The sequence below is a fragment of the Nycticebus coucang genome, chromosome 16 (genome assembly GCF_027406575.1).
Source record: "Nycticebus coucang isolate mNycCou1 chromosome 16, mNycCou1.pri, whole genome shotgun sequence".
Taxonomy (NCBI): Eukaryota; Metazoa; Chordata; class Mammalia; order Primates; family Lorisidae; genus Nycticebus; species Nycticebus coucang.
The window spans coordinates 70,088,324-70,109,041 of NC_069795.1; the positions used below are offsets into that span (position 1 = coordinate 70,088,324).

General features: G+C 35.7%; 1 protein-coding gene across 1 annotated transcript in view; it reads right to left on the reverse strand.

The window, feature by feature from the left end:
- Nucleotides 1–773: 773 nt before the first annotated feature.
- RABL3 (RAB, member of RAS oncogene family like 3) overlaps nucleotides 774–20,718 on the reverse strand; it is a 37,998-nt gene continuing 18,053 nt past the window's right edge. Inside the window, exons 3-8 of the mRNA XM_053565600.1 lie at nucleotides 18,370–18,499; nucleotides 13,713–13,827; nucleotides 7,714–7,864; nucleotides 4,791–4,862; nucleotides 2,653–2,691; nucleotides 774–2,090 (exon numbers count right to left, since the gene is read on the reverse strand). Coding sequence (XP_053421575.1) covers nucleotides 2,025–2,090; nucleotides 2,653–2,691; nucleotides 4,791–4,862; nucleotides 7,714–7,864; nucleotides 13,713–13,827; nucleotides 18,370–18,499 — 573 coding nt within the window. The 3' untranslated portion in view covers nucleotides 774–2,024. The remainder of the gene's footprint in view (nucleotides 2,091–2,652; nucleotides 2,692–4,790; nucleotides 4,863–7,713; nucleotides 7,865–13,712; nucleotides 13,828–18,369; nucleotides 18,500–20,718) is intronic.

A 20,718-nucleotide genomic window follows, 5' to 3' on the forward strand; every position in this document is an offset into this window, starting at 1 on the left:
TTGGCCTCTATGTGCCTCAAGCCAGTTTTGCCCTTTCCTATTGGTCATTGTCTCTTTCTTTTGGTTATTGGTTACGGAGCTTACTTCATATCCACATTCTTATGGGCCCTCCACCCTTCCCTCTCATCCCCCTCAAAGTCCCTTTCTTAGTACACCTTATCAACAAAATTACCTTATTAAAAAAGTTGTTTTCCTTAGGAAAAAAAAAAACATAATTCAGGAAATCAAACCTGGGAGGAAGAAGAAATAGAGTTGAGGACTGTTCATTTTTCCAGATTGACCTTGGAGCAGTGATGGGTAACTATTTTTAATAAGGTAGAAAATAAAAAAATTGGGATAATTCTTTTTCTTAATTAAGGGAAAGAAAGGAAGAAAGGAGAGGGAAGGAAAGGGTTTTTGATTTATTTCTTAAAGGAGAACAGAAAGAGTTTTAGCTGGGTTAGCTCTTTGTGTAGCATTTAGTTTCCACTTCCTAATTGTGCAGCCTCTGCTATGACACACTTGTGACAAATTCCACATACAGATCAAGATGTGCGTGGCTCTTTCTTTATGTCAAAAAGAAACCAGGGCTATAGCTTATCAGAGAGGAAGGAAAAAAAGTCTGGAGAACAGTCTAGCTGATGAAAATTGCTTTTAAAATTCTTTCCCAAATTCCCAAGACTGACTTTTCAAAGCACTCTCTAATATTATTTAATATCCTCTTTAGCATACCTTGATTCTCAAAGTACTTCTGAAATTTAAAATGAAATAGAAAAATTTTCCCCAGCTTTAAAATGAGAAGCTGAAACTACACATTTATTATTATCGTTTTTTAATGTGAGCATTCACATGTGTGGAGAACTGCACCAGAGCCAGACAAAAAATACGGGTGATAAAAGTGTTAAATCAATTAATTTTAAGAAACTAATTTATATACTAAAGAACTTAGTACAGAGAGAGTTAAGCAAAAAAGATGGGTTAAAAAAAAAGTAATGATGAACAATTATGCATACACACACGCACACACACGCCACCCCCAAAAAGCCTTGGAGTGATTATGAAATCCAAGAATCCTAGTTCATAATTCATGTAAATGTGTTGCTGTGGAACTTATTTTTACTTCTCTCCATAAATATATTGTTGACACAAGAATAATATTCTTAGTTTTCTGACTATAGATAAGGGACACTTCAGGAGTTGACTTTTCCTAAAAAAAAACAAAAAAAAACAAAAAAAAAAACACAACCAAGAGGCTATAAATCTCTTACTGCCCTTGTGGAGATCTTAGATTTTACCATACCTATTTTATTTTCCAAATAAAACAATGATATCACAGACAGCTGCAACCTAAAGAGTGAAGGAGCTATCAATTTTTCACAGAATTCTTCTTTTCTGGTACTGCTGTTCTCCATGTATTATTAATCTGTATTTATATTTAACTCCAGCTATTAGTCCGCCTCTTCTAGCCACTGAGCCATTTGCAAAGGAGAGAAGAGGGAGACAAGGTTGCTATTATTAGGCATCCCTATGTGTGATGAGGGTGCAGACAATTAAATAACACCATTTTGTGTCTTTGAAAATGACAGAGATTGTTTGGGGTGGACAACTCAGAGCTAGTTAACAGAACCTTTCCCCTCAAAAGAAGGTAAAACAATAGAGATACATTTTTGAAGTACTTAATTAAGCCTTCAGCAATGAGTGTGGGAAAATTACAGACCCATAAAAACCCTCCAGTTCCAGGCAGGAGTAAATTTTCTCTGCAGTACTCCATCAGTGCTCATTTAGAAACATTTTGACAATATCTCATATTTCCACAGGGTTTTTACATAATCCATAAACAGGGACAGAAAGGTGAGGAACAGAGAAAACGGGGACAAAGTGTGGACTGTCCATGTTGTCCCTTCTTTCATTTTCATTAAAGGAAGAGGCTGAAAGGCAGTATTTTAAGATGATCTTGTTAAAAGACATTAACAATCAAACACAGCAAAAGGAAAGCTGTGAAAAACTGCCACTGCTTGCTCGCTCTTCCAAAGAAGGAATGTAATTCAGTCATAATGAAGGTTCTTTAATGTTCCTCCCCCAAATCTTTTTCGATCAGGAAAACCTGGAATCTGTAGGCAAGAATGATAATCACATTAAGTTTCAATAATGAAAAGTTCAAATGCTAACAGTAATTCTTTCCATATTTTTCATTTTTGTGTATAAGCCTGTTGTTACTTAAAGAACTAGTTTTCTATAGTTTTTCTCAAAGGTTAAAAAGATACTCTATCAAAATGAAAAATATTTGTCAACAAACTGGTGACAGTATCATTTAAAGCAGAAAGAGTAAAGGTGAATGTCATACTACTTACCTATAGACTTTTATATAAATTATTTGTATTGTGGCAGACTCTGGACATACACATGTGGAGACCCAAGAAAATGATATTCTTCTATAATTTTATAATGTAACATTATTCCTGGATTCTCCTTGTTTCTTAGACCCATATTTTCACTTTGCTTTGATTTTCTCCTTTTGTATTTAATGAGAAAATCAATTGTTTGTGCCTATACAGTGCTTTCCCCAATTTTTTTTAACCATTCGTGGAAACAAATGTGGAAATCACCTGTCCAAATTTAAGTATTATATTATACATTCTTGATACATTATATCAAGAAAAGATAAATACCAACCTGATTACCTTCTCTTAAAAAGTATCTCTTCTCTATAACCTGCAAGAAACAAATAAAGATTTTAAGGACATATTTTTGGACACATACTTGGAAGAAGTCACTAACTGTAAAGGCCACTAATAGGACTAAAAGGAATATCCAAATTAAGGGTCTTTTTTTTTTTAAGAGACAGAGTCTCCTTCTGTTGCTCTCAGTAGAGTGCTGTGGTGTTAGAGCTCATTGCAATCTCCAGTTCCAATTTAAGAGTTATTAAAATAGCAACAGACATTTAGTACGAGTTAAAAATCTAGTGTTAATGAGATCAGGATTATGGGGGTTATTTCCATAAAGGCCTGCCTTATTCCAAAAAGCATTAAAGACAGATTGAAAAAAATAAATGAACAACAAAAGCAACTAAATAATGACGAAATGATGTAAGATCCCATTCACTTGTTTTGAGTATGACAGCAAATATGACTCGTCAGTTTACTAGCAGTCTGCTCCAGACGGTACCAAACAGAATCCATAAATAAAAACAAAGTGCCTGCGTGTTACAATAGGCAAGAGCTATTTCTTAAAGAGGAATCTGCTTAACGTGCCAAATCACCACATTCCCATAGTAAACGGTGATAAATTCTACACATCCGCAATGTAAGCAGATAACACAGCATCAAAAAGTCATCTGGAGGTCTGCCAACCTCCTAGTCCACATACCATGTGTTATGATTTAGGCAAGTAAGAGAGAAGTTACCTTTTATTTTTGGTCATAATTCTTTACTCTCAACTTGCAATGTCCTTCTCTTACTAAATCTTGTCCCTTCCTAAAACCGAACAATTGCTCCTGATTTTTTTTTTTTAATAAAGGCTTGCCTGACAATTTGGGTTATACTAGTCTAAAACCCACTCTTTTTCTAAGATGTAAGTTAGCACAACTTATTTTCTACATTTCAAAATTAATAAATTATTTAAAAATTTAAAGCAACATACTTCGAGAACTTTCTAGGTCAGACTACATCAATAACATGTTCCTTGTAGGGGACAGAAGTTTTTATAGATGGGGCCATGGATCCAAACCATTTTAAGTCTGAAAACAACGTGGAGAGAAAATCTGGTCCCTTGCAGTGCTTCCCAAGTTTTCATGTCATGGCACACATAGAAAGAGCTAATATTTGAATAGGAGATAGGGGAAAATAGAAGAGGCTGCCAATCACCCAACCTTCAACCCTGAGGGCTCTGGCTGCTCTAAGAACTGAAGGAATCAATAGTTTGGTACACCTGTACCTATTTGACATGAACTAGGTAAGAAGTTCTGCAGTGAAGCAAAATTTTCCTAGTGGTTTTATATTAAACATAGAGGGGAGTGGGGCTTACTTTATGCTGACATATTGAATAAAAGGGCTAAATATTAGATTTCTAATAGTTAAAAGGAAAATGGTTCATAAAGAGCTCTGAGAAAGGAAACGTGACTCTAACACAGGAATTAACCTTTTTCAGTAAGACATACAGACAGACATCCTATTCTACTTTGGAATGCAATGTCAATATCGGGTGAACAACTTAAACTTGGTCAATGCACCTGCATGGCCTTGTGAAAGACACAAACAGAACTCTAGCTTACCAGTTTGCTGAGTCATTCTATATCTTCATTCCAGTTTAGGAAAGTAAAATTTTGCAATCAAAGAATCAATAATTAAAATACAAAGCTTTCCATTAGGGAAACATTAGGAAATCAAGAAGATGGTATGACCTTAAAATACAGGTGACCTTAAAATAAATGTGCAGAATATTAATAGCTGGGAATGCAAAAAAGAACTCAAGACTTTAGTGTGTTTGTGTGTGGGGGGTAGACAGGTGAATAAGTACAAAAAGAGCTAGAAAATGGGTCAACATCATTTGTTTTAAGAAGAGGAATTCAGTATCTTAAAAAAAAACAAAAGCCATTCAGTAGCTTTCACCCTTTACTTAGAGAACACTAATGATGGAATAAATACATCAGCAGGCCTTGAGCAATGGTAGCAACAGATAAGAGAGATCAAAACAGTATTATTCAAGCTGTGAAGTTTTGGACAAAGGAAGAAAGGGACACAGGATTCTACAAAAAGTTTAAACTCTCATAATATACAAATTAAATTTAAAATTAACATAATTGAAGCTATTACCTTATCAAAAAACCTACTGAGCTTGACAGCATTGGAGGAACCTGCTGCTAAGTACCGTGGATTTGTGCAATCCTACAAGATAAAAACATAAGATCCACAATTGAAAGTTAGGAAGCCTAAGCTCTTTGTTAATCACAACCTTTCCTGCTGCACATTTCTTTAGGCATAATATTATTAGGCATAATATTCTCATAAAATACTCAAATAATTTGCAAATTATGAGGAGCAAAGCGAGGTGGAAAGTACTGAAGGTAGATAAGGCCATTTACTCTTTGTCATTTAATCAATTTGGGGTATGCTGACTCAATGTATTTATTGTCCTAAATAATTCCTAAAGGAAGACAGGATTGCTAACATTTTACCAATAACAAAACTAAGGTATGAACCAAGTGACCTACCTACATTTACCCAGAAAACCAAAAATAGAGCCACTAAAAACAGTACACACTTCACTTTTTAGTACTGGTTATTTACTAGTGCTCAACTAATTAAGTACTGTACAGGTCACATGAACAGTAGGACGCATGAAAATAAGGATTTAGAGGAGCAAAGAACAAAAAGAACAATCACCAGGGATTTCTCATTGGAAGCAAGGTAATTTATCTCTCAGTAGGCCACAAAGACATACCATTTTAGATAATAAACAATAGATACATTACTATTGTTTGATGGGATATTTTTAAATAGGAAAAAGATGGGTCCAGAAGAAACAAAACAATGTGGAACATTAAATCATCAGAATATTAGTTCCTTTTTCTATTTAATCTAAGAAAATGTTATCAGATTGAATTTTCAGGTATAAAAAGCACTTACCATAATAAAGATTATATAGACTGAAACATCACTGTACAAACTAATGTATATGAAGTAATGTTTGAACACATTTCTATAGCAGTTAGGGCATATAAGGAGAGACAAACTTTTGACCTGCGGTAGAAATGTTTTATAAAATGGATATTGATTAGTTATCAAAATGTCAAAAAACTTCAGAGATAATTCCAAATAGAGCTAAAGTACTATAAACAGCAAGCAAACAAACCACTCCCCACCCCCAACTTAATTCCAGGGCTCCACAATTTCAGGGTGACCAGGCTAGAGAAGCCTTATGATTTTTAGGATGAGACTTTGGTGATAGAGCCATCTGCCATTGATCGTGGCTGAGGATAAAGCCTGAAAATTAATAGCTCTAAATAGCTTGTCTGAGCTTGAGAAAGGACTATTAGCTAGGGAACATGCTTCAGTTCCCTATGATCACCCTGAAGTAAACACATAACATGGATAAATTTGTACTAGACCCAATAAGCCTAACAGGATTTTAAAAAATAAGTAATCTCCCCCTTATACAGGCAGAAGATAACTTTGATTCTACCTTTGAAGTATACATCTGTTATATGGTTTCTTTTCTATAGTTTTAAGTACATTGGAACAGTAACTGATGATGCTAGATTGCACAGAAACCCACAGCCACTAGAAATAGATACATTTAGAAATATATTAAAAGCACTGGAACAAATTAAGTATATTCAACGGTCAATTTCCCTTTGGCAATAATGTTCAAAGTAACCTCACCACTTCTTCCACAGGATATTATATATCTATATAGCAGGGATCCTCTGGAAAACCTTGGTTCAGTACTGACTACCTGGGGCATTTACATTGAATATTCCATTGTGGGAGCTGAGAAAAATGAGGCACCCTCCACTTCAAAGCAGAACGTAAAAACAATGGAATGGCAGGCAGAAGCTGACAGTTATGGGAAGAGAGGTGAAGCTGACGCAACCAGTGTTCACAAATGTTGCCTTACAGAGTAAGGGGATGAGAATCACCAGAGTTATTTATGAAAACTATAGGTCCTTTCGCCAGACCTTACGATCTCCAACAGGGGTGCAGGTATTATTGATAATATACAATCAGTTTTAGTCAACTGTTGGTCTAGGTGATTTCTAAGAGTTTCTTTATCTCCAAAATTCTGAATGTTAAATGAAGGATAATTAAGTGGGAAATAGGCTTAATTGCAGAGCATAGCTTCTGAGTCTAAGTGCAGAATTCGACCTGAGTAACCTTGGCCTTCTTACCTCTGTTTTTTGTCTTTATTTTTAAAATGAGGATAATAATAGCACCTACCTTATAAGGTTGATTGTGAAGATGATGCATGTGAGATAATGTACATAAAGCATGAGAATAGTGTTCAGCATGTAAGTGCGCAATATGCTAGTCATTAGTATTGCTATACCACCGCCACCGAACACTGGGAATGCCAGTGCACCGACTATGATGCACAAAGCCTACTGTGAACAACCACATATAACCATAACTGAAGCTGCTGGCCAGGATGATTATCTGAGTATTGCTAACTGGTTTATGTGACAACTGTCTTAGTCTTTTTAGAACTCAGTTCTAACTGAGCTAGCTATCTAAGGAAGGAACTCAATCCCTTCTACATGCATAAGTTTATAAAAATTAATGCTTATGAAGCACTCCTTATCTACAATTTGTAGTTTTCTCAGATATCTTTTGGGGTTGGCCTGTAAGATAAATTTTATAGTTTAATAAACCAAAAGCTCTTTTAAAGCAGTAGCAATCAAGGAGTAGTGTCACCTAAATCAATTTAATTTTTAACTTTGGGGTGATTTTAAAAAATTTTCTCAAGAAAAAAGCCCTTGATTTACATTACTCATAGAATAAAGTCTGAACATTACACTGGATCAGCATACAATGCTGAAGAGACTGTGCATTGTGCACATCTGAAAGTCCTAGAAATACTGATTTCAATCTTGAAAATCAGTACATTTTAGACTTGAAGCCAAATAGCCTGACTTCAAGTATAACGCGTCTTTCACTAGAATATATGATTCAAATATAGGTCTTTGGTATTGCATTTACCTGATTAATAACATAAACATGCATTAATGAAAATACACACCAAATTAATCTCTTCTGCAATGAAATCCTCAGCCAGGAAAGCAGTCCTAGTTAAAACTTCATGGCGCTTGGTTTCATGAATCTGGTCCAGTTTAGTCCCTATTACCAACAGTGGGATTTGGTTATCAGCAAACTGTTCTCGATCATAATCCCTGTGATAAATAACAATGAACAGATGAATGGAGTTTAACTTTCTGATGTAGATGTGTAATATTTAAATACAACTAGCTGACATTATTTTACTGAAAATTAACTGATTCCTGCTCACCTATCCCCTATAAACCTACTTTTCTCCCAATTTTATCCATCTACTTATTTATCAGTCCATCCTCATCATCTATTGAGTTCTAATTATTCATCAAACCACTCAAAGTTTTTCCCATGTGTTGTTACTGACTACTTGAACATCTAAGTGCCCACCAAGTATACCACAGTCAGTTGACTTGACTTTCCCCATAGCTCTGACTTCTAAGGCTAAAAGCTCAGTCGTTTTTCAGTGTAGAAGTAGATTTAAACTTCAGTGTAGAGAAAACCCAGAAACCTAGCATAGTGCTCGGGCCATGTGCCAGAAGGGAAAAATGGCAAGCTTCTGTGTACCTTTTGGGATATACACCAGCTTTGTATCTATGATACGCTTTTCTACCTGAATAGTAAAGAAATAAAGAAAATAAGAAACAAGGAAGACGAAGCCTCGAATAAATCAAAGATAGGTGGTATTATAGACTGGGAAATGTATCAAACAAATGGTCATAGAATGAAATAGCTGAAATACAAAATAAATACTAAAATGAAAGAATTTAGTAACAAATAGTTTGTCCTGACATGGGAAACAGAGAATAGGCAATGAGAACCATGTAGGGTTAGTGGCCTTGAGTCATTGACTATTACAATTCTTTTTTTCTATATTTATCCAAAAGACTGAGTGGTGATATAAATGATATTTCTTACTACTCAAAGGAACGAGAACCTATTAGTGTTGAATAGTTTTTATTAATTTAAATTCTATTCACATATTTGGAATAAAACAGATTTGGATTTCTGACACGTTATAAGCTGAATTTACAACAGTCAGCAAAATCTAGCTCTGAACAATTATGGCAGTAAATCAATATTGCACAATCCAATCACTACAACTCTATTGAGCACAGCTTTTTTCTTTCCTTCAACATTATTTTTCTTTCTCTTAGAGTAATCTCAATTGGGAAGGGGGGCATAGTTATTAAATATCATTTATGCCCTTTACAATAATACTACAGAGTCTCAGGTACTGTTTAGTCTTGGAACACATTTGTTTTCAGGTAGATAGCCTTCCATCTCATAAAAATATTGTCATTCAACATATTGCATCAAAGCTCATAACAGCTTCAGTTCAAGGTCGTGGATTCTTCTCATCATCATCAATTCTGATTTAGGAAACATGGCCAAAAACTGAAATTTGCTTTATTAGAGAATAAAATTCTGAGAGTGCCCTCCTCATTTAGGACTGTCTCCTTTTCCTATACTCACTAATTCTATCTTATAAACAAATTTTTGTATACATCCTATCAAATGTCATCTTTGATAAACACACGTCACTTATAGTCTTGCATATTGACATCTATAAAGTACACGTATCATTTATTCTCTTATTTCTCTTTATAGCTTTCCTTTTTTCTCATTTTCTTTCATAAGATCTTGTATACAATTAAAATTTGATCTTGAAATCTTTTTCTTTTTGTAAACTATTTTTATCATGGATGCATAAAGCTGATAATTCTTTAACAATACAGAGACAGATAACCAGGTATCATATGCCCAATACTATTTCAGAAAAACAAAAACACAAAAACATCTTTCAGACCATTATATGTAACTACCATTTTAGAGACTATTAGAGAAACAGGTTTAAAAGAAACTACAGGGGAACAATTGGCAAAATCCAGCAAAATCCAGAACACAAGAAACAGTATAAGACAAATAAGTCATCTTCTTTTGCAAATAAACTGCTAGGGTTGTACCCTCAATGAATCCCCAACAATAAAAAAAAAAAAAAAAAAAAAAAAAAAATAAACTGCTAGGGAGTTACAAAAACAAAACAAAACAAAACAGGAAGGAGGAACTTAAGATTAAAAGAAACTTAAGAAACCAATTACAGTGTGTGGACCTTATTTAGATACTGATTCGAACAAATTAACTATAACATTTATGAACCAATTGGGGAAATTAAAATGACATTTAATTATTAAAGAATTATTCTTAAATTTTTAGGTGTAAAATTATATAATGTTATGTTAAAAAGTCCTTATCCTTTAAAATTATACATTGAAGTATATGGGGATGAAATGATATATCTAACATTTGCTTCAAAACAATCTAGTTGAGGGTGGGGGAAGGTGTGGAGTGGGTTGAGGTATGGATGATGCAAGATTGACCATATACTGATAATTGTTAAAACAGGGTAAAAGGTACATGGGGTTCATTTTTTTTTTTTTTTTGGGACAGCATCTCACTTTGTCACCCTGGGTAGAATGCTGTGATGTCACAACTCACAGCAACCTCAAACTCTTGGGCTTAAGCAATTCTCTTGCTTCAGCCTCCCAAGTAGCTGGTACTACAGGTGCCTGCCACTACGCCCGGCTATTTTTAGAGATGAAGTCTCTCTCTGGCTCAGGCTGATCTCAAGCAGGTGAAATCAGGTGATCCACCTGCTCAGCCTCCTAGAGTGCTAGGACTACAGATGTGAGCCACCACGCCCAGCCTCATTTTCTATTCTTTATGATAAGTTTGACATTTTCTGTAACAAAAAGCTTAAAAAAATTTAGTGTGGTAAAAAAACACTTAGCATAAAATTTACCTAATATTTTTTATATCAGCTTTAAAATTTAAGCTGATATAAAAGATATATGCTAAGCAATTTTGTTCCTACCCTTGTCCTCATCTACCCATTTCCCCTGGTCCTCCCATAGAAAATCATTTTTATTAATTTTTAATTTATTTTTTCACTGGTTCTTTATAAAAACTTAAGTATATATTCTTATTTCTTCCCTTTCTTAAACAATTAGAGGTATACAGTGTATATTTATTCTCTGCATCTTGATTTTTTAAAACTTACCCATATTATCTTCTATAGATCTGTTTTATTTTAGTACATAGAGATCTTTATGATTTTTTAAAAAAAATAGTTGAATAGTACTCCAGCATGTGGATATACCACTCAATGCGTGGATATACTTATTCAATGCATCTTCTTTCGGACACTAGGGTTGCTTCCAAATCTTTTGACGTTATACATAATGCATCAGTGAATCATCAGTGTGTTAATGTTGTTTTATATATTTGCAAGGTCAGCTGTAGAACCAAAATAAAGATGTCTGGTCAAAGTGCAAATGTATCTATAATTTTTATTACCACCTTGAATGCCTTGACACCAATGCATATTCTTTTCTTCCTTTTTTTTTTTTGAGACAGAGTCTCACTATGTTAATTCTTGGGCTTTAAACAATTGTCTTACCTCAGCCTCCCAAGTAGCTGGGACTACAGGCACCTGCCACAACACTCGGTTATTTTTTTGTTTTAGCTGGCCAGGGTCGGGTTTGAACCCGCCAGCCTTGGGTATGTGGCTGGTGCCCTACCCACTGAGCTATGGGCGCTGCTACCAATGCATATTTCTCTCTCATGTGAACATACTGTCTCCTAATCCTAAATTTAAGAATACTTTCCTAAGTAATAACAATTTTAGTAGAAAATAAAGAAAAGGCTAAGTTGATGAAGATATCAATGATGAAAAGAACTATCAGAGAAAAATAGGAAATATGGGCTTTAAATTAGTTGTGTTTATCCTTCAGTAGGTCTTTCAGGAGTCTACACATACACACTGCAACTCATACTGCATGTAGGTTTCACATAGTAATTAGACCTCCATGCAGGAAATAAAGTCTTTGGAAGACTTTCTTCAATCAAAAGTGAGAAGTGGGGTTCTATTCCTGGATAAAATGTAATAAGTAAAGTCTGTCTTATCTTTCCCACTTACCTGAACAGCATGCACGAAGCAGCTATTTCATGACTCCAAAAAATAAATGGTAGTGGGCACATTGATAAAGAAGCCTAAAATTTGAAATACTATTCAACCAGACTTTTTCCTGCCATATCCCCTTGTTTGAATGCAACTTCACTTAGAATCTGAAAATAGTCTGTGTGGACAGGGAACACCAGAAGAAGTCCTATAGCTCTGGCTCATTGAATAGGAAAGCAGATTCCTAATGCTTGGAGGAAATATGGAAATTCAGTATTTTTTTCCTTCTGCCACATGACAGCCCCTGAGCAATTTCATAATGGTTGCGGCAAAAGGTATAAAACAAGGGGAATGCTTAGGAACACACAGGAAGGGAAACCTTTCTGATTGGTAAAACTATAATCTCAAGTGAGTGGGGCCAACTCCCATTGCACTTATTCTTTTATTTTTTTTTTTGTCCTTCTGCCATTTGGCCCTGGACTTGGGTGCAGTTGCACAGAAAGATGACAGCATAGGCAACAAAAGCCCCAATTTTTTGTCCATGGGACCAATAAAGGGAGTCCCAGAAAACCTTAAAGTATGGGGGAGACTGTATAAAAGGTAAAGTTTGAAAAAGCAACCCCAATAAAATAGTTCATGAACCTTTGGCTCATTCCCAAAGCTGTGCACATATGGATCTGATTCTAATCAGTGTACCAAACATGTTGAACTGAAACAACAGGGACACAAACCCTTAGGTCACATACTGATCAGTGGGTGGTGCACAAATATAAAATCATACAAAGTATGTTCTCAGAACAAAAGAAAATTAAACTAGAAATTAATAACAAAGGATAAATGGAAAATCTCTGAATACTTGAAAATTAAACAATACATTTTTAAATAATTGATGAGGAAACTTTAAGGAATATTTGCAAATATTTTGAACTAAATGAAAATGAAAGTAAAACATTTAAAAATTTGTGAGATGCAGCTAAAGGAGTGTTTAGAGGGAAATTTATAGCATTAAATGCTCATCTTAAGAAAATAAAAAGATCTTTGGTCAGTAATCTAAGTATCTTAACAAACTATAAAGAGGAAGCAAGGTAAATGCAAAGCAAGCAGAAAGAAGGAAATAGGATTTCTATTTCAGCAAGAGCTGAAATCAGTTAAATTGTATATAGAAAAACAATAGAAAAAAAATCAATGAAACCAAAAGCTACTTCTTTGTAAAAGATCAATAACATTGATAAGCCTTTAGTAAGTCTGACAAAAAAACAAAGAGAAGACAAAGTAAAAAAATCAGGGATGAGAAAGGGGTATCACCACAGACTGGACAAATATCTAAAGGACAATATTCAACAACTTAAATGACATGGATGAATTCCACAAAGTCCACAAATTATCAAAACTCACCCAGAGTGAAAGAGATAACTTGAATAGTCCTATCATTAAAGAAATTGAAATTGTCATTAAAACTTTTCATGTAAGAAAACTCTAGATTCAGATAGTCTCTTTGATAAATTCTACCAAATGTCCAAAGAAGAAATAGCACCAAGTATATACAATCTCTTTCAGAAAACAGAAGGAGGGACGCTTCCTACTCATTTCATGAGACCAACATTATTTTCACACTAATTTAAAGACATTAGAAGATCGGAAAACTATATACCAATACCCCTCAAGAACACAGATAAAAGCCTCATGACAATATTCTCAAATCAAAATACAGTAACATATAAAATGAATAATACATGGCCAAGGAATAGAAGGCTGGTCATTGGAGATGTCTGAGAGTAGGCAAAGAGTTCTTAGACATGTTATCAAAAGAATAATCCATAAAAAAAATTAGCGATTAGACTTCATAAAAATGAAAATCATTGCTTTGTGAAAGACACTGTTTAGAGAATAAGATAATCTATAGACTAGGAGAAAATATTTGCAAATCAAAGACAAAGTGTTATTTTGGAAAGTACATACCCTATGACTACTATAACATTTCAAAACACTGAGAAATATTATGGGCTTACCCATTTGTCACCAAGACTCCAGTTGGCACCAAATCCCTGTTGAGAGCTTCTGATGACCAACGATACAAGTTTTGGGATGACTTCTTATTTGTTAAGTCGTGTACTAAAATAATACCTAAAATAATCAGAGAAAATAACATCAATACTAAAACAATTCCTCTTCACAACTGGCAAAGTGAAGTATAGTAAATACAAATATTTGGTTGCTTAATGAATCTAGCATTCTAGTGACTAACCAACTCAGATACAATTATTTAAAAATTTCCTCTACATATACTTATAAATAATAACTATAAAATTTTGTCAGTTATGTAACGTTTAAAGAAATTTTTACGAGGGCTGACAAACTGTCATTACACTTTCAGAATATCTTTTCTTAATTTAACACTTCCTGTCTACTCTATACCTGATCTTACTTGCAGAAGCACCTCATCAATCAAACTAATTCAAGTATGTAAGAAATTATATTCATTAAAAAAATTATGTTGGGTGGCGCCCATAGTTCATGGTAGGGCGCCAGCCACATACACCCAGGCTGGTGTGTTTGAACAAAATATAGTGAAACACAACTGAACAGAATCAATCAAGATCCTAGATAGAAAGGAAAAGCAGGTAATTATTACAGTAAGATATACAGAAAAGCAGAAAACTAGAGGTTTCAAACTTCTCTTTCCTATATTACCCAGATTGTAAAAAGAGGACATGAAAAACTGATGCTTCCTCTATCTTCAAGATGAGGTATATGTCAATTTGACAAAGAAGGGCAGCAGAGGTAGAATTAACTGGCCTTTATAGTTTTTACAGCCATCTGTGTAACCAAGGTGCTATGCAAGCTATAGGTAACTTGTTCCAGCCAGCTCAAACAAACCTGTATCTCTCCTGGCTTCTGGACCAAGTAGAGATATAACACTTGCCCTTGTATCCACCGGCACTCACTCTTCCTTCCACAATAAAGGGTTCTAAGAGGCATCGATGGCATAAATTTAAAAAAGGAACAAAGCGCTATCATCATTAGAGAATATACTTAGTATTTATTTTGTATTTATGTGCTACATATCATGCTTCACATCTGTTATTTAATTTAATTTTCAGAACAGTCCTATAAGGTAAGAATTATTATCTTTATACACATGAGAAAACCGAGGCTCTGAGTAATTTGCCCTAAGTCACATGATAAACCAGAATTTGCACTCAGGAAATCTGAAAGTAAAAGACTTGGGGAAAGCAGAATAAAATCTTATTTTAGGGCAAGGGAGTGGCAGATGTTTTCTCCCTTCCCTATTTCCCAACTATAAATATTATAAAACAATGGGTGAGACTGAATGGAGGAGCGAAAGAATTCCAAAGGCCTAGGTTAGCTATTAGATGGGTGAGGGGAATTTATTTTTAAGGATCTCTAGGTAAGCCTGTGAGCTTTTAAGGGTATTCTGGCACTCCTTTTCCTTATTTTTTCTCTTTCATTTTGGCTGACAGTTCTTGCTTTGTAGAAATGAGCTAGAAGAGCCAAGGTGGGCTCCAGATGAAAGGTATCAGGGTGACAGCTGATGAGAATGTTTTAATCTTAAAGGAGAGAAGACAAGACACTTATAATTTCCTTCTGAGATTACCAGCCTAGCTCATAAGAAAGAGAAGAAGGTAAGTACTGAGGGAAGAAGTTATTGCTAAGAATAAAGACTATGCCTTTGAATAGAGGGATCCTTATGCTCTTGTTTCTTAGGAAACTAAGGATGGTAGATAGAGTAAAGCCAGGAGAAATGTTCCAGAGATGGGGTGAAATTCAAAACACAGGAATAGATTTTTCAACAAACAGGATTTTTTTTTTAAAGAAACAGAAATATTATCACTTATTGGCAAAACCTATAAAAAACCTGCAAAATCCGTAAATAATGATTTAGATGGATTTCTTTTTTTAGTATTTAGAAGTTTACAACCTAGAAGTCCATAGTTTCTAGGATTTGATGCTGTTTTTCTATATTATTTATTTGCAACCTTTATACTACCTCTGTCTCAAAACTATCTAGGCAGCAGTTATATATCCAAAGTTCCCTGGGACAGATCAGATTGACATCTGCTTTGACTAATACAAGTTTATAACCTGAGTCTAAATCTAAACTAGGTTTCATTTTCTTCTCTCTTTTTCTCTAAGAACTCACTTCACACTATACCAGTCTTATCTTACTGTTTTTTTCATTTATATACAATGAATAGATGCCATCATTATACAAACTTTCTTTCATTATGGTTTACATTAATGTCATCTTATAACTAGGTTTTGTTTCATTTAAGAACATTTTGCTTCTCCAGTTAGATGCTGACATTTTGAGATAAAGTTCTCTAAACTGGACATGGGTCTGAATTGATAAAACTCATCCTATATTCTGTAATATGTATTCAAGAAAAGTAACCTTCACTACTAGTTTTTGTAGTATCTACAACATCTTGTCATATGTGAAGATACTGAAAGAGGAATATAAAGAATGAATGTACTGAATAAATGCAAAGTTTATCTAATACTGAATGAGATCTAAACATACCATAATGAGGTCCCATTAATGGCAACACATTTACCAGAAGGAAAGGGGTAACATGACAAATCTTTTGATATATTATTCAAAGAGAAGTTGAAATTATATTTCACATAAAAAAAAAAAAGGTTTCAAAAAATGAATTAAAAAGGTTGGGTGTTGACAGAATGGGGACTGAACACCCCATTCTTGGCAAAGGAAAACACCCCCAGAAAAAGGGAAAAACAGAGAAATAAGCTGAGCAAGGTGGAATAAAAACAGTTTAGCTAGTTTATTTTTAAAGCAGCAGCTAAATTACTTCACTGAGCAGTTCCTGCTTTTGCTAGAAGCCTGGCCTATAAGGAATACAGCTTGCAAACACCCCTGCTGGGTCTGTAAACACTCTAAAGAGAATGGCTGTAGAAGGAAGCTGCATGCAAAGCCTGGTGTGTGTGGGGGACATCAACCAGGCCATCCGTGCCCAGTCAACTGTCAAAGCAAATACCCATTGTGAATATTTGTATTATGGCCATGGCAGAGATCAAGGGAACAACCTGAGCCCTGAAATATGGCAGAGGGGTCTGTAACCTTACCACAGAGGAAGACACCTCTGTGTTGGAGATCAGAGGAAAATTCCTTTGTTCCACCGATTCTTTAGAGGAGACTGATGTCATGGCGTCTACTCCACAGAGGACTAAAGGGGATTAACCTCCCCCAAGGAATCTGTGTGTGTGATCACAGACAGGAGGCTGCCCTCACACAAGACTCAAGTTTTAGATTTCTTAAGGCTTCTTGATCCCTTAAAGTTAATGATTATAGATAGGATAAGAACTAACATGCTTACTAAGAGAAACTGCTGATGTTTTTGTTCCCTTCCTCAGCTACCCTCTGGGCTAAATGAGTTCTTAGTTCAATAAAAGGTGACTGAGTGGAACAAACACTCAGGGCCATTCCCTGGAACCCCACAAGTTAGCAGTGGTACTCTATGTTCCCCCCCTTTGAAAACTACTCCTATGTGTCCTTTTTATCTGTCCCTGCTTTTTTTTGCCCAGATTTAATGAATTATTTTTTCTTTTTTTTGCAGTTTTTGGCTGGAGGCAGGTTTGAACCCACCACGTCCGGTATATGGGACCGGTGCCCTACTCTTTGAGCCACAGGTGCTGCCCCTCTGTCCCTACTTTTAACTTATTTTTCCTCAGTCGATCACAGCCAGTTCCACAGTCTTAGAGGATCCTGCTGCCTGGGGCAGGACCCTAGCAGCTGGGTATGGTGGCTCATGCCTATAATCCTAGCACTCTGGGAGGCCAAGGCAGATGGATTGCTTGAGCTCAGGAGTTCGAGACCAGCCTAAGCAAAAGCGAGATGCCCATCTCTAAAAATAGCAGGGTATTGTGTCAGGCAGCTATACTCCCAGCTACTCAGGAGGCTGAGGCAAGAGGATCGCTTGAGCCCAAGAGTTTGAGGTTGCTGTGAGCTAGGATGCCACGACACTCTACTGAGGGTGACAAAGTGAGACTGTCTCAAAAAAAAAAAAAAAGAATTAAAAAAAAGAAGGTAATAAAAGAAACTCTACTGGCAAATCACTGGTTTCATTCCTTGAGACAGAGTAGGCACCCTATGAATGGAAATGTCTTCTATCATACACCTCCATCTGGAAGCTGACTCCAAGTATTTAAATACCTTTAAATGAATAAAATTTCCATACCCCTAAAACACCCTTAGGCAGCTCATTACTACACTGTATACGGCAGATGAAAAAAATCTCTGTATCACTGTGATTTACTCATGTAAGCCTATGGGACTTCTATGGTCCTACCCTACTTAGTCAACTGACATGAGAAAAAGGACTCCCAGAAGACAATGCTTTCAAAGTTCCATGTTTATGTCAAGTACTCAAAATACAATTTTATTTCTCAATATTTAGCTTATGACAATAATTTAAATAGAAAAACTTAGACAAAGCAGATGTTTAATGTTCTTAATTACATGGTTAGACTCTAGAAACAAACTAAAATGTGATATGCAGTTTGGGGGAGTGGTGATTATATTAGAGCTTCCTCAAATTAAGATGAGTCTGGCATGCCACAGCATTTCTTATGATGATCTATACTCCTAAACCATTAGTATCTGGTAGAAATTAAAAAGTGCTTTACCATTTACAGAGTTGTAGAATACTGCTCTTGTGCTTTTCACACTGCTGGCACTGCCCACAGATCCTCCAACATCCCATAATTCTATATAGTAGGTCTTCTCTTCTGGGGTTCCTTCTTTGTAGTCATGAACCTAACAAATCAATCAATTAAAATAATTATTACAGCCACTAAACAAACTGGTAAGCACCCTCGTTCCAGTTTAAAGTACTGGATTCCATGTCTCCATCTCTCTCTCTGATCACCACCTCCTATCTTTCAAGCTTACCCTCTTTCTACTCCAACCCTAATAATTAATCTTTGACTCCAGGCAAAGAGTTAATTGATCCTAACATCTTTCATGGCTCCCCCTTCCTCTTCCAAAGTCTAATTTCCTTCCTAACTCAGCATAAATTCCTTCCTAACTCAGCATAAATTCCATGATCCATCATTATTCTCACTCCTTTGGCCCTCGCTCACATTGTATTCATCTGACAAAATTGCAACCCTGGTTACATTCACCTTTCCCCAACTCCATGTCCACAACTCAGCTGGTTGAATGTGAAGCTCACAAAAATATACATTCAAGACGACTATAATCACTTCCACAGTCAATTTACCCTTTTCTTCTCCCAGATAACTATTTCATAGTTTCTCCTCTTTGAAACTTCTTTCTTCCCCATCCTTACTCATAGCTAATAACCTTGCTGCTTAGGACAAAGCAATTAGAAAAGAACTTTACAAAGTGCTCTTCCCTTATCTATCCACTCTCCTTCGACTGTGCCCACATAATCTGTTTTCACTCCTGCTATTATCTTTGATTGTCACCATCTGTGAGGCTAAACTGTCCTCTTAAACATGAGATCCCATCCCCATTTTCTTACTTGAAGATGTAGCTCCACCCCTTTTCCCTTCTGTCTCTAATATCATCGAATTTTTATTCTTTGCCAGATAATTCTCAGCATACAAACAGAGCATAATTTTTTCCATCTTAATACAAAAACAAAAACAACCCTTCCCCCCCAAACCTTCTCTTGACCTCATGTCCTCTTTCAGGTACCATGCCATTTTTCTCTTCCCTTTCACAGCAAAAGCCCTCCAAAGAGGCTAGCTATTCTCATTCTAATTCTTTCCTTCACATTCTCTTTTGAATTAATTTTCATCAAACTTTTGTCCATTGAACTAGTCCTTGTCAAGGTAATATGATAGGAGGTATCATCAAGGTAACACATCCTCTACGTTGCTAACTCCAACAGTCAGCTAACACTTTTCTTTTTACTCCACCATTTGACACAATTAATCAATCACTTTTTGTGCCTTGCAATAGTTTCTTCAATTAGCTTCCAGGATATCACACTCTCCTGGGGTGTCTTCCTACCTCACTGGCCAGTCCTTTTTAGCTTCTATGTGGGCTCTCCTTACTTCTTTGACTTCTACCTGCTGGAGTGTCCCAAGGTTTAGTTCTCAGTCTCTTTTCTTCTCTATTAATACTTGCTCCTTGCTCTTGTAGCAATTTCATCTAATCCTATTTTATTTTTTTTGTGATTTCTTTTTTTTTTTTTATTAAATCATAGCTGTGTAGATTGATATAATCATGGGGCATCATTCACTAGCTTCACAGACCGTTTACCAAGTTTCACATATACCCTTGTAAGATGCACCGCTGGTGTAATCCCACCACTCCCCTTCCCTCTACCCACCTCCCCCCTCCCTCCCCTCCCTTTCCCCCTTCCCCCTATTCTTAGGTTGTAACTGGGTTATAGCTTTCATGTGAAAACCCTAAATTAGCTTCATAGTAGGGCTGAATACATTGGGTACTTTTTCTTCCATTCTTGAGATACTTTACTAAGAAGAATATGTTCCAGCTCCATCCATGTAAACATGAAAGAGGTAAAGTCTCCATCTTTCTTTAAGGCTGCATAATATTCCATGGTGTACATATACCACAATTTATTAATCCATTCGTGGATTGATGGGCACTTGGGCTTCTTCCATGACTTAGCAATTATGAATTGGGCTGCAATAAACATTCTGGTACCTAATCCTATTATTTTAAATGTCATCCTTATGTTTACTAATTACAACTTTTTTTTGTTAAATTTGAGACAGAGGCTTACTTTTTTGCCCTTGGTAGAGTGCCATAGTGTCTTAGCTCACAGCAACCTGAAACTTTTGGGCTCAAGCGATTCTCTTGTCTCAGCCTCCCAAGTAACTGGGACTACAGGCACCTGCCACAATGCTTGGTTATTTTTAGAGACTGGGGTCTTGCTCTGGCTCAGGCTGGTCTTGAGCTGGTGAGCTCAGGCAATCCGTCCACCTTGGCTTTCCAGATTGTTGGGATTATAGGTGTGAGCCACGGTGCCTGGCCTCATT